General features: G+C 44.9%; 1 protein-coding gene across 1 annotated transcript; it reads right to left on the bottom strand.

Annotated features, from left to right (window-relative positions):
- Positions 1-1,771: 1,771 nt before the first annotated feature.
- Positions 1,772-12,489, bottom strand: GLYATL3 (glycine-N-acyltransferase like 3). Its single transcript, XM_090031347.1, has 6 exons — positions 12,434-12,489; positions 9,064-9,166; positions 5,984-6,091; positions 4,166-4,289; positions 3,358-3,484; positions 1,772-2,198 (listed from the first exon to the last, which is right to left on the bottom strand). Exons 2-6 carry the CDS (start codon positions 9,139-9,141, stop codon positions 1,772-1,774), a joined length of 864 nt encoding a protein of 287 aa, XP_089887473.1. The 5' UTR covers positions 9,142-9,166; positions 12,434-12,489.
- Positions 12,490-16,085: the final 3,596 nt, after the last annotated feature.

Genomic DNA, 16,085 nt, shown 5'->3' on the forward strand with positions numbered 1-16,085 from the left:
ATATGCATATTCTTACATTTATAAGCAGGTTTCCTCCTATGAATCAGAACCCCCTGACATGCAATAAAATGTGGGAAATGTGGCAGATGACACATAGAAAAAAACAATATTGCAGAACAATGCAGAATTTTGATCAAATGCAGCAGGTCAAATCTCTGCTTTTGTAGTGTAATGAGACCCATTAAGCACAGGACTAAATAGAAATTAGACCCTAATGAGTACGGCACAGCACAGGTAAAGTACTGTGTGACCAGATAGAAGTGCAATTCCAAAAATTATCCTGTATGTATTCACGTAGGGAGTTTTCTCATATGAAGCATCTTTTAAAGGAGGATCTGTGCTATCTTACTGCCTGAGGAGAATTTATTTCAATGTTACAGCTTCTGAAAGAATCATAATCCCTTCCTTTAAGATCACAGCTGTGAAACCTTTGAAGCACCTGAGATCTAGTTCTTTTGCATATGGTTGAGCATATTTTTTATCCTTGAATCTTTCTTTAGATGTCGATGAGCATGTAGATGAGCAGATCTGTCATCAAATGTACAAAGGCTAATATAATTACCTTTCCGGTATCCAAGTAAAATGCTGCTAAATATGTTTACTGCTAGTAGGGGTGACACACGTGAGTTCAAGTTCTCCAATAGTAGGATTGACACACATGAGTTTCAGTTCTTACGTTCTGTGGACAACTCTTACAACCTTTCTTAACAAAAGAGGTAGAACTATTTTATCACTTGGTTGCTGCCTAACTTGAAATTACGGTAATGATTGCAAAACTGCTATGCATTCAAAAGAAGCTATGAAAAGAATAAACAGACAAGGAACATAGTGACTTGCTAGATAACAATATTGAGTATAGCCTTGAAAGAAACTGGACGGAGCTGTTAACTTCAAGGATTCTGCTTCCAAAGATTTGCAAACCATGTATGGTCACAACTGGAATTACTGGGACAAATTATTGCAGGCAATTAATTTGTCCTGATTACTCAGGAATGTAGAGAGGAATGTAGGGAATGTAGGGGGGGACTAGAGATGCTAGGGGCTGTGCAGATAAGTGTAACAGGGCAAAAGCTGATATAGAAACAATCTAGAGGCAAAGTCTACAGCAATTTACTGCTTCTAGGGCCCCCATGTGAAAGATGGGTGCACTAGATATGCATGTTGTTTATTTTACTGTCTAAGAAAAGTTTCCTTTAAAATGTTTTTATTCTAAATAAATGATACTTTGTTTTAAGGAAGCTGCTTGGTCACTGATTACTTCTGTCAGCCCCAGAAGGAACAGAATTGCTGTCTGGGCATATATCAGACTTGCTGATATAAAACAGAGTTGATATGCAGGGGATTATAATCCAAGGCCTGGTACGAAAAGAATCAAAAAGGGGTGAACTCAGGAAGACCAGAAGGGGACAGAGCTAGCGTTGGCCCCAGAATTGTGACAACGAATATACAACACAGATAGGAAAACTAGAGGAATCATTTTTCAGTCAGAGGAAATGGGTGAAACGTCATATATGGTTGAATTGCTATGGCAAAACAGTAGCCCTGAACCCATTCTTATCTGGCTTTGATTTGATGAGTTATCCAATCCTGAATAGTTATTTGGATAGATCAGCTTCATAGTTTTTTATGGCCAGAAAAAAAATCACGTAAGGTGATCTTCCATATAAGAGAGACCATTGAATTTCACCAGTAAGCCCTGTAAAGGAGGAGGTGAGTGAGTGTTATAAAACTCAGTCGTTTGTACCTCTAACTCAGGTCTTGTAACTGAGGACTATAGGTGAGGTACAGCTAAGAAACACAAAGGAGTGTGGATGACTCGGAAAAAATGACAGGGAAGAAACTGAGCATTCATACTTTTCAGCAATGTTATAGAAGGTACATTCTTCTCCAGGACATTACCCTGAGCTGGAAAGCCCTGGCTATGTAACTTCTTAGCTAATATGGTAGCAACAAGTCGGTTATAACCCTTTCTGCGGTGCTCCGGAAGGGTATAACCATGAATCATGGTGGCAAACTGGTCAGTTAGACCCCAAGAGACGGGCTGTCCGTTGTCATCCAAGACACAGATACTGGGGAAGCAGCAAATGAGGTTAGCAAGGTACCTCCGGCATTGCTCAGTGCCTCCCCGTGACCAGGTTTCACTGAGCAGGCTGGCGTGGGAGATGTCCAGGTAAGCCAGTCTCGGTGCTGGGTCCATCCTAGGAAAAGTACAGGAAAGCAATTGGACACATTATTGGAAAAAATGGGGCATCAGTAGCTAGTGAGCATGGAAGTTAAGCCTCTGAATCAGAACTTCCTAGACCTTAAATGCTGGAGGCTGCTAGTGAGAGGAACTGGGGGAAAGCCCTGGTCATAGCCAGTTGAGTCTCCCTTTCAGTATCTACGCCACAACTGAGAGACACGGGATAAGGACAAGATGGACCTGTGGTCTGAATCAGTAAAAGGCAGTTATATTATTCTGTTACTTAAAGGCATTAGGAAGTTATAAACCACAGTTCTGAGAGCAAAGGCAATTTAAAGCCATTGTTCTCAATATGAATGAGTTTTCCATTCCACTGCACAAAAAAAAAAGCAGAATAAAAGAAGATTGGGTAGGGTAGGCTAGCTGCTTGAGGGAAATAGTGCCATTGTTACTGAGTGCAATCTAGTAGTCAATGCACAGGTTTTAAATGTCCTTTAGGCATGATTTTAATTGCAGCATTTTCAGTACAAAAAATGTTTGTTGGACTGCACCAATCCAGAAGCCGGTAGAGGTCTGGAGCTGGAGACGTGTCTGAATGAAACTTCAAACATAGCGGACACAAAGCAACATGCCTTACGGTCTCTTGAAGCCAAATGTATACAGTTCTCTATTCTCTTTCCCTCCATGCCTTGGATACGGGGGAAAGCTTTGGGAGTGCTCAGTGAATTCTGAATCCACTACTAAGAAATTGCATCTAGGAAAAAGAAAGCCTTTGTTTCTTATGAACACTGCAAAATGGTGCTGTCTCACAGACATCCAACCTGTGGAGGGACCGTGAGAAAAGATAAGCTCCAAAGCGGTGTTGGAAGGTCCCTGTGGAAAGATACATCTATTTCTTAATATTAGGGCATTAATAAAAAAGGGAAAGATGAAAAGAGAACAGGCTTCTGGAACTCATGCACGTGACAAGAGAAAAGAAAGAGGGAAGATATTTATTCTGGAAGATAAAATAGCAGAAGAGTGATATAGGTCAATAAAAAGATGGATAAGAAAATGGAACTTTTACACCTCCAGCCCTCCACTGTGTTAGTTTTCATGTAGCATTTGGTTTAATGACCTAGTAGTCTGCATATTACTATTTCAATAGCAGCATGGAAGGATGCGATTAGACATACTGAAGTCTGACGTCCGGCAGTGTGTCAGGGTCTGGGTGGATAACCATCTGGAAGGAGGATACTTTCACATCAACCTGCTTAGACCTAGCAACAGCTATGGATGTTTCATATATTCCTGCCTGGAGCCCTGTGTGTACAAAGAGAAATATGGAAAATCAAGGCTTGGATTCATTGGTTCATCTGACATCTTTAAAGGTCTTGGTGTTATTCAAAATGTCCACCCTCTTCTACACCTTCTTCTTGACTTCATGGATATAGGATTTTCTGCCCAGTATATGTCAGACCCTCACACAGTAATTATATCTCTAGCTCTTGCCTTCTATTGAGTTATAATATGATTTTAGAAAGACATCGAGTCCTGACTCTAAGATTTAAATGGGCAGAGTATCCACCTGACCCCTAGCTAAGTTAAACATATGCACATCATGTCTCCTCTGAACTTGTCAAGCCTCAGCTTCCAGGCCCCGGGTCTTATTATGTCTTTATTTTCTGGATTAAAGAGCCATCTACTACTGTCATGTGACATGTTAGTTAGCCAAACATTCTCTAGGGATCTGTGGCTTTAACTGAGAACAGACTATGAAAAAAATTAACATCTTGTGAAACAAAGATTGGGACCCATATAACTGAAGGCAGAATTTGACCAAATGACAGAGAAACCTACAGGAGGCATGAAATGCAAAAGCCAGAAAGGTTGTGCCTGACTCACTTTTCCTGCATCCTGCGTTTCACATCTTTACAAGGACTCCTTATCCAAAATGCGGTGCATGGCCTATTTTCCCTTAGAATGTTTTACATCAGTTTATACCCTGTAGCTGAAAGATCTGTCCCCAGTTGATGGTGTCTCTCTCTTCTAGTAGCTCCCGGTAAGCCTGGAGGTCTCTGTAGAAAACTGCATATGCATTGGTGTAATGGTCACGGTCATCCACCTTCTCAATAGAAGAATAAATTAAATTGCTAAGAAACATTCTTCCTTTACCCCTTATCTAACAAATCAAAGCTCAGAGACATCCCAGTAAAAGATCCAATAATCAGATCTTCAAGGCTTCTCGAATTAGAACATACTTTTGGGGTATTTTTATGGTGGAAAGTAGTTAAGTAATTCCACAGTGAATGTCAGGATCAGGTAGAAAAACAGATATTCATTGCTATTCATGTCCCTGCAACAGCTGATAGTTGTGGAGGAGGAAAGACCTCACCTTTCCAAGGTAACCACCTACCCTGAGCCCAGTGGCAGCTTCTTAAGGCTCCTGGATATTGGGTTCATTTTCCTGCCAGCTGCTTCTGGTCCCTTTGTCTGTCTTGTAGAGATGGGCCCAAACCAGCCCTGGCATAAACAAGAGCCCACTGATGTTACTGGGCATCACAGGATTAATTTAACCTGCTACATTTATCTCTGCAAGTCCCACTACTGAGAAACATGTGGGTTCCCAGGGCTGAGCCCAGGACATGTCTACAGCAGTTACCATGGCAGGAGGGAGCATGCTCAGAATACACTGTGCTGCTGATAGGTGGCAGAAAGGGGGAGCTAACAGGGATTAGCACCCCCAAACATGGGGCAGCAGTATGGCCCTGCAGGAGACATGGGGAGGGGTACGCACACGGCAACGAGGGAGGGAGTGGGGCTCCAGGCACTGCACAGCCGGGGTGGGGTGAGGCAGGGCGTGAGACACGGCTATGAGTTGTGGGGGCACAGCCCCATGGGGTATGGGGGGCATAGCCCTGCTGCTACATGCACCCTGGGAGGTATTGCAGCATGTGCCCCCAGATCTGCACAGGGAAGGGCAGGCTACCACTGGGGATGGGGTTGTATTGGATTCTTCCCAGTGTGGGGGGAAGAGGGGACTGGGCTAGGCTGTGCTTGGGGCAGGCAGCAGTGACCCTGGGAGGGGGGCTATGGGTGGAGGAGGCTGCAGCCACCCCAAATTCACCGTAGCCCCCCAAACCCCCTCCCAGCACCGCCGCTGCCTGCCCCAAGTGCAGCACGGCCCAACCCACCACTGGGAAGAGCCCGGCACAGCCCTGGCGCCAGCCCACAGTGGCAGCCTGCCCTGCCCCATGCACAGGTCCAGGGCACATGCCCTCCCAGGGTGCGTGCAGCAGCAGGAGCCACCACCGTCTCCCCACACGCCCACAGCTCGCAGCTTCATCCCATGCCCTGCCCTGGCTGTGCAGGACCTGCCCCAACCCCGCTCCCTCCCACCACTTCCCCCAGACTTACCTGCTGCGGGGGCATGTGTGCACATGCATGCACATGATCAGCCCCCCACATAATTTTGTCTCCCTACACCTATGGTGCTGCTGCACACCAGCCACTCTCCTGAACCAGAAGCAGTGTAGTCATTTTCACAAAACTGCAGGTGAGCTAATTTACACGACTTCAGGTTCAAGTAGCAACACACACCGATCATTGTTGCACGCTGAAGCATGCTGCTGACTGCCATGGTAAGCTTGTGGTGTAGCCATACTCCACCAAGTGTTAGAGAGTGCAGGTTTTGCTCTGTTCTTCTTCCTCAGGGTGTATGCCCACCCAAATCTTCCAAGATGCTAGTAGAAGAGACAGTCACAACAAGATCCACACCTTGTAAGCTTCTCTGGAACTTGGACTAAAACCAGTTGGATCTACCTCCCTCTGTCGCCGGGTAATGACAGCTTTGAAATCTGGCCACGAATCCACCACCACTTCCTTCCTGAAGGGATTCCCTCTGTTTATGTTCATCACAGCTCCATAAACCTGCCAGATAAGAGCCAAAGATAAAGGAACCAGTTTGAGACTTGCCCTTGGACACCCAGCACATACAGCCATACAGTGACAGAAGATGACTCTGAAACAAACCCTAGGCTGCAGCCAGATGTGCAGGCATGTCCAGTTTGTGGTGCCGCACTTGCATGCAAACCTGCATGCATGCTGACTACTGGGTTACGCTACTATCAGATGATAGCTTCCCTGACTAGCATAACTAGTCCTACGCTAGTTGTGGGGGAGGTCCTGTTCTTAAGGAATGTGAATTTGGGTTTCTAAAAGTTACCAGATGGACAACTCCAGAGACTGAAACTTTACGTTCTGTGTGGCACCACAAGCAGCACGCCTGGAATGTTAAAACGTGCTCTGCGCTGCAAAACTGCAGCAGAGGGGCAAATTTTCTACTGGGAAGTCCCAGTAGAAAAAACAAATGGCACAAAAAAACTGGCATGTGTACACTCCTCTCATGTGCACCAGCAGACACGGAGGTCCTCCTGCGAGATGCTGTGGCTATTGGCCAAAACATCTCCACTCCTTTAGTTGTCCCCTGGCTCCTCCAGCATGCCAGGAGGCAGGAGGAGTGGGGAAAGGGCAACTGCCCCAAAGCAGGGCAATTTGCTCCACACCAAAACACACATGCAAGGGCATACATGGCAGCACAAATTTGTGCTGCTACTATTTTTGCCACTGCAAGTGCACACCCCTGCATATGAGGATGCACCCGTATTCTCTGTCGATCAGCCACAAAAAGGAAATGCCCAACCTATACACACTAACCACTGGGTTATACCCAGTGCTATCGGATGATAGCTTCCCTGACTAGCATAACTAGTCCTGTGCTAGTTGTGAGGGAGGGGAGGTCCTGTTCTTAAGGAATGTGACTTTGGGATTCTAAAAGTTACCAGATGGACAACCCTGGAGACTGAAACATGATATTCACCCCCAGGACAAAAACTGTATAACACCCAGAGGGGTGGTTAGCCATCTTCGTCTTAAGTCAGACAGAAGGCAGAGCAGGCTGGCACCTTAGGGCATGTCCAGATGAGCACGCACATGCATTTCCCTGGGGACAAATAGCAATGGCACATAGTTGTACCGCTGTTACTTGTCCCTGGGGAGTGCCAATGCAGGCATGCTCTGGCGCACAGCAAGTTACACTGGGTGAGGTACGGGAGGCTGGAGCCAGCACCTAAGCTGGTCTCTGCAGCCTTACCTGAGGTCCTGGGGGCATACTGCAGCTCCAGCAGTGGTGATCCAGGCACGTGGAGCCTGGTTGACATCCAGAGTGTGGCTCCGGCCAGCCAGGCTCTGGTTTTGGGTGGCATATGCTGTTGCCATGTGCTCAGCCTTGCTTTTATTTTATTTTTTTGGGGGGGGGGCTTTAAATCAGGATGTCCTAGCATAAAAAAACCCCACTGTGCTGCAAATTAACAGTGCAGCGAATAACTGCATGTGCAGCGCGTGTGGTTTCCAGTGCTTGTCTGGACACACCCTTACTAACCCATTCATAGATCCTAAGTTTTTATGGGTAATGTCCTCCTTTGTCAGATGCTATAAATGGACTTGCAGAGAGCAGGGGTGCTATATAGAAAGGAATAAAATCATTTAAATACAAGGAGAGGGGGAGGAAAGGGAGAGGGCCCTGCTGAGAGAGGAGAAGATAAATTGAAGAAACCAAAAGTAGTAAACAAAGCAATTCATCCATTGACAGACATAGGGTTATAAAAAATAGTCCAGGTCATGTGAATTTGAGTTCATCATCCAGATGTCAGAGTTATAAAAACTAGTCTAGGTAATGGGATAAGAATCTAGAGCAGTGCTTCCCAAACTTTTCTTCAGCATGACCCCATTCAAGGCCCCATTTCCTCAGCAAGGCACCTCACTCCCAACCCACAGCTCCACTCCCACGACCCCATCCACTGATGTTGTGACCCACAGTTTGGGAACCACTGATCTAGAGTCTCTTTTGAGAACATAATTAACATGACCCAGTCTGTGGATGATTTCTTGTTCCACAATTTCCTATTTGGGATGGATTTTAGACATAGGTGATGCATGCTTCCTGAGGCTGGGGTGGGGGGCACAGCGATGGCAGGCTGAGTGAGGACCGTCTGCAGGTGGCCACGGTGGTGTCAGTGGTGGTGGGGGGTGTCCCCCAACAGCCAATCAGCCAGTGGCATGCTGGAAGTGCCAGTAGCACTTCTTGGAGGGGGCACACCAGCACTTTGCCTGCCCCCCTACCCATCACTTTAGCCAACAGTGCTCGCTTTCAGGGGGGCACCAGTGCTCTCAGGAGGTGCATGTGCACCCCCTCTGAATGCTCTATGTCACCTACGGTTTTAGAGGTTTTGTTGTTTAAGAACAGCTACTGTGAGGTCAGTGATGGAATATCTGGGGAGGTTAAAATGAACGCCGTGTGCCCCTGGAGGCTGGGAGGGCATGGCAACCGCCTGCAGGCAGCGGTGACAGTGGCAATGATGCGGGCATGCCGGTAGTGACCTCCTGCAGTCAGCCATGGCAGTATCAGCAGCAGGGGTCGGCCCACCAGGGAGCTCGCACAGGCAGCCACAGTGGTGTCAGCAGCAGGTGTGGGGAGAGTGGCAAGCACCAAGCAGAGGTCGGTGACCACCCACAGATGCCACCAGCAGTGGCAATGGTGCCCAGTGGCGACGGGGATTGCCTGCAGACACCGCCAGCCGTGTTAGCAGCGAGGGGCAGGGGGTGGCGAGCTGCAGGGGTGCATCACCAAGCTCAGGGGGTGCACGTGCACCCCCTATGCATCGCCAATGAAGGTTAAAGTGTTCAGCCACTGGATTTTGAATCTTTCTGGATTTGATGCCAAATCAGTATAGAAGGAGCAGTAATTGCAAAGAAGTTTCACCCTACCCTGCTTCCATCTTGCATAACGTTCTGATTCCCCAAATGAAATGGCACAGAAAAGGTGCAGATTAGATCTGTGTTACCTTCAGGGATTCAGGGAAGCTCCCCATTAATATTTTTTCCAATAGCTGTAGCTTTGTGGAACATTTCAGTACTGGCATCTTTCCAAAAGCATTTAGCAGAAGCCTGGGTAGAAACAGATATGAAACAGCAGAGTAGCCAGCTGTCATTACAACAACATATGGGGAGAAGCTGACTAAAGCAGATAATTGCACACTCTGTAATAGATAATTGCTCTGGAAATATCTGATAATCACCTACTGCAGCGTTTTTGTATGAAGTGTATTTTGGGACTCAAATTTCTTTGTCAATAGAGTGGATTTAGTGCTACATTTGAGAAGGAAGAATGTCTAGTGGTTAGAGCTGTTGACCCCCCCCCCCCCCCCCCACACACACACACACACAACAGAGTAGATTTGGGGATCATTTGGCAGGCCCTGTGCTCATACAAAATGAGTCCTTCAATGGAGTGAACATAGAAGCAAAGTTTATTAGAATTTCTAATCATGAATATTGCTAGTAAATGCAGAACACACACACACACACACACACACACTCTTCTGTTCGAAGCAGAAATAAGCAGTTTTAGGACTGGGAATATCTACATCTTACAATCCTGAGAATGTCTAACTGATGGCCGACCTGTTTGGGAGATCTTATAAATTCTGAGACAATGTTCCAAAAAGGCATTGGATCTTCGTTAAGTTTGCAGACAGGAACTTCAGCAAAGGTGCCAGACGAACACATCTCAGAGCACTGAGTCCCTTTTTATCCCCCTCCTCAAACAAAGGTTTACAACATTACTTAATAAAGACTTTGACAAATACGGTCAGAAAGGAGATGCTCGTGTTTTATCCTGTTGGTGCAGCCAGAACACAGACCTGGACCCTTAATTGAGATACAATATCCTAAGTCTAGCTAGTCTTTTCGAGAAGTTTCTTGCCTATGACTCAGGTGCTTTTCACTGCTTCTCTTAGAATGCAGGCTAAAAAGATTCAGTCTTAACACAAAGTTAAATAAAGCACTGCATCAAAACGCAGAGAAATAAGCAGTCAATTTTCTGCTCCATCTTGCCTCCGGTAAATCACAACAGAATAGAGCAAATTCAGGAAAGGGCTTAAGTCCTTATGACCGATATATGGAAGGAGACTGGCATTTACAAACCTTCACCTCACCATGTTGGTGCCTAAGTCTCTATGGGCATCCTTACACATACTCCAGGGGCAGGGAAAAGGGTGCTTTAAGTGGAGAGGGTCCGAGATCCACCCTAATTAAAGTGCCCGCAGCATATCATGAATTCAAAATCCTGTGCTTCAAATAGTGGCGGGGTTGCTTTATCTAAAGCTTGTTCGATGAGCTTTAGTTAAAGTGCCCCCTCTGCCATTTTGAAGGCTGCAGGAGCACGCTAGTTAGTGTGCTCCAGTAAGTACAGCACATCGGAGCAGTGTCCCTCCACATCTACAGGCACCTTATAGGATTGATCACATACACAGTCTGAACTGTATTTTACTTCAGGATGTGTACCACCTCTATACTGAGTGAGAAATACTGGCAGGGCAGATTGAGCTACTGAATTGCTTCTTCCAAGGACAAATGAAAATCACCTCTTTACTGGAATATTTCTTCATAACCCCTATTACGTAGTACCCGAGCGCCTCATAGTCTTTAAAACATTTCTCCTTGCAGCACCCCGCTGGGCAGGGCACTTCTGTTACCTCCATTGTTAGAGATGAGGAACTGAGCTACTGGGAGGCTAAGGGAGGAACCCAGTACACCTGGTAGGCCTTGCCCTGGCAGGATCGGGACGATCAGTTTGGAGGCAGGGAGCAAACACCAGCACACATGGCTCGCAACAGCTTTATTCAGAATGGAGGCAGCTTCGGACAAGGGTCCCTCACAGACACACAGCCCGTGAACCAGGGGACCTGCACTGAACAATAGTTTTTTTTATACACTTTGGTTTATACTCATTAACAGTCATTCCACCTCTGTCCCTCCTACGTTCCACCCATTTCTCCTCCCATCTCAAGCTCCGTCTCTGTTTACTATTTGCTTCATTAGCATGGAATTGCCTATGCATTTCACGCACTTGCATGTCTTTTTGCTATGAGTGCATGTCTAAGACCTTGACTCCTGCTCTTTGGTCAATGGGTAGACTTTGACCAAAACCTGGAAGCTTCTGAAGGCTCTCTCACCGATCACCATTCACCTTTTTGCATATGCTCATCTCGGGTTCTGTTACCAATTAATTACGTGTTGTTTTTCACGTTCCAGTCTGTTTTTCTATCCCAGGGTGTACCATCTTCACATTCCTAAATCATCATCTCATTCACAGCACGCAGACTCACTTGAAATGGTTGACGCAGTTAACATGGCTCCTTAGCATAAGCAAATGGCTGGCTTAGATATCATTCTGCCTTGTGGTCGGCAGCTCTGCTAAGCCGCAGGTCATGCCTTTATTCAGCTGCAAATCCAGTGCTCCCCAAAAATCCACAGTGTTACCCTAACACGGAATTTCTGGAAAAGAGGGAGTGGGATGTGCTGGCCCACAGCCATCTTTAGCTGATTTTCAGCTATGATTTCTGACTTGCGAGTCTGAGATCGCTTGGCCCTGGGGTGTGTTTTTCTCATCAGTTACCCATGAGTAAATCTTACCTCTTACTCTAAATACCCACACTGCTATCTGTGAAGCTTTATTTACTCCACTGATTTATCAATACAGAATTTACTCTGTCTTTTGCATTTTGTAACATGCATTTTTTTCTCCACTTTGACTCAAGGCACTTCTCAATCCAATTGCAGCTAAACAAGGCTACACATAATGCAAAGTAATGCTGCGACTGCCAACAAAAGGCTGAGTGAGTGCCACTCTCAACAGACCAGCCAAGGGCATTGAACAATGTCCTCACACCAAAGGTAGCCCATCCGTACCCCTTTCCCCCCAAGGTCAGTGCTAAGATATTTGAACAGACAAGTCTGGAGAAAAGTATGCTTGCGCTGCCACTTATTCTCTATATGGCTACTAGCAAAACTTCCATCATGCAGGACCATCAATATGGCATTTTTCAACAGCTTTAAAACCTTCCAATCTGCACCATCATTCAAAATGATAAAAACTTTGTTTTTCCCTTTCCTTCATGTATACATGTCTCTACGTATGCTGATGAGTGAACAAGTGTCTCTCCTTCCATCTTTTCTCCATCTTAAAGATGCAGACAGCTTCCATACCAGAGTAGCTCTGCATCGAACTACATCAACCTCCATAAGACCAATTTTGATGTATTCTTGGATATACAGCTACCCTTATAGTATCAACATTTGCTTTAAAAAATATATATACACACAAAAACAGATACAGTGCTGAGACAAAGAGCATATGGATAGATCATTTACCTGCTGTCAATATTGTAGCTTGTTGTTCAGGCTTACAGTGATCTGCGTAGGGCTACCAGATAGCAAAGCATCAGCTCAATACCTTCTTTAATGTGGGGAACAATAGAGAAACTGGAGTGCTCCTAATATGTTGGTTTTTCTGTCCTTTTGTGGGTCCAGGAAGGAAAAAAGGAGCAATAGCCACACCCACCGAAAGGGAGGGGCTCATGTGGCACAGTTAAAAATAAGCTTCAAGGAGCAGGTTGAAGAGCATATCACTCCTGCAGGCGGCTTTCTCTGTGCTCAGTACGACACTTAATCTGGCCATATTGGTATCAACTAATGATCCGCTTTGCGCATAGTTACAATGCGCTCTCCATCTCCTCATTCATACAACTAAGGTTGTTCACATTGTTCTCAGAGCTGGTCCATTGGAACAAGCAAACTGAGTTAAACAGACTTTCTCTTGCCACAGAGGAAACTGATGCAGCTGAGCGATAAAAGCAACGTTGTGAGAAAAAAGCACTTAGGTTTTCCCTGTTACGTCCCCCTTTGCCTTCTCCTCCAAATGTCAGACAAGCTAAATTCTAGTAAGTGCTGCTCTATGATTCATTCTGTTTGGGCCCAACTCCTCCTAGACAAAAGATGGAACATCTTAAAGAAAAGAATATTTCATACCTTATGGGAGGACACGTCTCAATGGCATTATATATCATCTAGGAGGAAGACCAAGTGTGGTGATACCATACAACTCGGGCTCAGAAGTGATCTGCAGCTATTTACAAGGGTTCCAGAAAACTGGCCTTCTAGCCTAGCCAAGCTAAAAATGAAGGCTCAAGAAGAGGCTACATAACCAGTCTAATGCTATCAGATGCATGGCAGATGAAATAAGGCTTACTAAACCTCCCACATTAGTCATAGTATTCCTTTTGGGCCCATTAGAGACTGAGGAGTCTGCTTGACTTACCTAGATACCAAATATTGCATTTTGCACCTCTGTTCCATCCCACACTTCCATTCACCATAACTTCCAAACCTGTGCATAAGCAGAGCTGGATACAACAATAAAGGACCCTTTTTCATTATTGTTTCATGCAGCCATCAAAGCAGCATCTATTTGAATGACATTACATTTAACAATGCACAAATAGGCCCATGATGATGTAGAAGGGTTTGGTTTTAGTAGAATGCCTACTACCAAATCTCCAGTCACCAACATTGCTGACCACAGCACAGCAGCTTTCATCTGGAGATCTATTAGCACAAGAGATCTAATCAGATCACAAGCAGAGGTTCTGCTCTCTGGACTTTTTTCCCTAAGAGACATGTTGAAATATCTCAACACCTTTTTTCTCGATACATCATACTGAACATAAGTCACTGATTTATGTTCCTTTAGGATTTGGTATTTCCTTCAGGAAGTACTAAATGATGGCACAGTAACAACCGTTACTGCACCGTGCTGGCAGTGCATGGTTATTTTTAGACATTACATCACCATATCAGTGATGGAGCACATTGCTATGGTGACATAGCTGCGGCATCATGGTTTGTACCCATCGATGCTACGTCACCATAGTGCATCGCTACAATGATGTAGCGTCTCGTGTAGATGCACCCTGTCAATTAAAATGAATATTCTATTTGCTCACACCCAATAGCTCCTCCCAAATTAAAAGACATCAGCACCAGAGCTAATGACATATTAGTGCATTCAGAGTGCCAGGTGGGATTGCTCATTAAGAAATGCAATGAGGCACATACATTGAAGACTATACATTGAAGACTATGTTGTAATTTAGTTCATTGAAGGATGCTTCCAATTAAGTCTGCTAGAACACTTACATTTGGGCATACTCACACGGGACACTAACTTACTGACACTGGCACATCAATAAAAGATATCTCAATTTATTAACTGACCAGGCACAAGGGATAACAACACAACTAGTCCATAATTGAATAATGGTTATAGAAATGTGTGCTCTGTCATATTGCACGTAATAGTTTGAATTCTTGTAATAACTGCCCCTTAGCCAGTTTAGACAAAAAGGCAAGGCTCATCTTATCTAGGCCATTGCTTGCTTTGCCTGGCCCTGCAACAAGTTTATTTAAAAGTCTTAGGTTCTCAATCTTACTTTAGAGGCCTTTAACAAGTTAACCTAGGAGCAAGAAAAACGACCCTTAAGCAAACATTCTGAGAGGTCAAACCCTAGAAGCTTTTGAAAGGGGGTTGGGAAAGATGGGTCACTGCACTGTTGTGGAAAATTTCCCAAAAAACAAGAATTTAAGATAAACTGAATAGTCAGTGGACAAATTCCATTACGGAAGACAAACTGACCACCCAGTAAAAATCTGTTGAGTAAGAGCCGAGCCCAATTTGGGAGTAGTGACAGGTTTGGGCAGGAGGGGCCCAAGACGGCAACTCACCCAGTATATAACCTGTAACCTATAGCCCCAATTTGGAGGTAACCTCACTTGCAGAACACTGAAGGAAGAATTGCAAGTGCAGGCCAGATCAGACTGATCACCTGAACCATCCTCTCCGTGAACAAGAACTCCCGTTCATGCTGAAGCTGCGGAGCGCCCGAGTGGGACTGAAGGGGATTTGTTCCTATCACTGCTGAGACCAACCCTAAAGAATGAAAGTATCCTTGGGGATTTGGTTTCTCGGAATTCTAGGATTGTATCTGTTTTTGTAATACTAATTCTTACAGCATTGTTTGGGAAGGAAGTGCATTTGGAGCATTGTTTCTAATATATGTAGTTATTGTGTTTTTGATGTTTGTGGTATTTCTTAAAGCTAAACAGTATGATATGCGTAGCAAGGAGTTTTAATAAACATATTAAAGGAATAAAACTCATGATCATTGTGAAAACTAACAGGGCTCAACCTTACCCCACCAGCATACTCATTTGAACCAATATATCGTGTGGGACTTCTCTCTATCCTGTCAACCCATAAGAGACATGCTCGTTTCCACTGCTGACCATATATTTTGAAAAACAGATCAAGAAAAGTTAAAACACAAGCTTCATTTGGCCCAGTCAATGCAAAGAAAGTGTTCTCTGCTCTGTATTTCCAGTTCCTATGCACAGGAACTACGTGATGGTTTTTAATCCCCATAGGGTTCAAAAACAATTAAATTATCCTCCTTACCTCATTAAGAGAGACAAGCAGACTATAAAGGAGAGGTTCCCTGATAGGTCACTATCAAGTCAATGTCACTATTTGCCAGGTGGGAATTCAACAGGGGAAGTACTTTTACATAACAAGATGCCTTAAGAAAAAGACAAAAGCTGCTTGCAGATGAGGGGGGGGAAAAAAAAAAATCAAAACACAAAAAATGCACTTTAAACCAAGTCTGTTCCTGCACTGAGCCCAGCACATGCCCAGAAGAAGCAGCGTGTTAATTTGACCTGGCTCTGCAGCATCTGTATAGATTGGGTGCTTTAATGGGGCTTTTTTGAAGCTTTCATCTAATAGTTGATTGAATTATCTTTAAATAAAAAGTGCCAAAAAGCCCCACTGATGCACCTGATCTATACAGGTAGTGCAGAGCCAGGTCAAACTAATACACTGCTGCTCCCGGCAAAGCGCAGTTTTGTTGTTTTTTTCATGTCCACAAGCAGCCAAAGTGACAAAACCCATGAGAAACGCACATTTTGTGGT

Source organism: Crocodylus siamensis, chromosome 1 (assembly GCF_052110815.1).
Source record: "Crocodylus siamensis isolate JL-2025a chromosome 1, ASM5211081v1, whole genome shotgun sequence".
NCBI lineage: Eukaryota > Metazoa > Chordata > Crocodylia > Crocodylidae > Crocodylus > Crocodylus siamensis.

Bases quoted from the DNA above. Each gene is read 5' to 3' on its own strand.
- GLYATL3 (XM_090031347.1), bottom strand. From the start codon at position 9,141: ATGCCAGTACTGAAATGTTCCACAAAGCTACAGCTATTGGAAAAAATA. The intron at 6,092-9,063 runs GTAACACAGATC...CTTATCTGGCAG, and splicing joins GCTTCCCTGAATCCCTGAAG to GTTTATGGAGCTGTGATGAA. The intron at 4,290-5,983 runs GTAGATCCAACT...TCTTCTATTGAG, and splicing joins TTACCCGGCGACAGAGGGAG to AAGGTGGATGACCGTGACCA.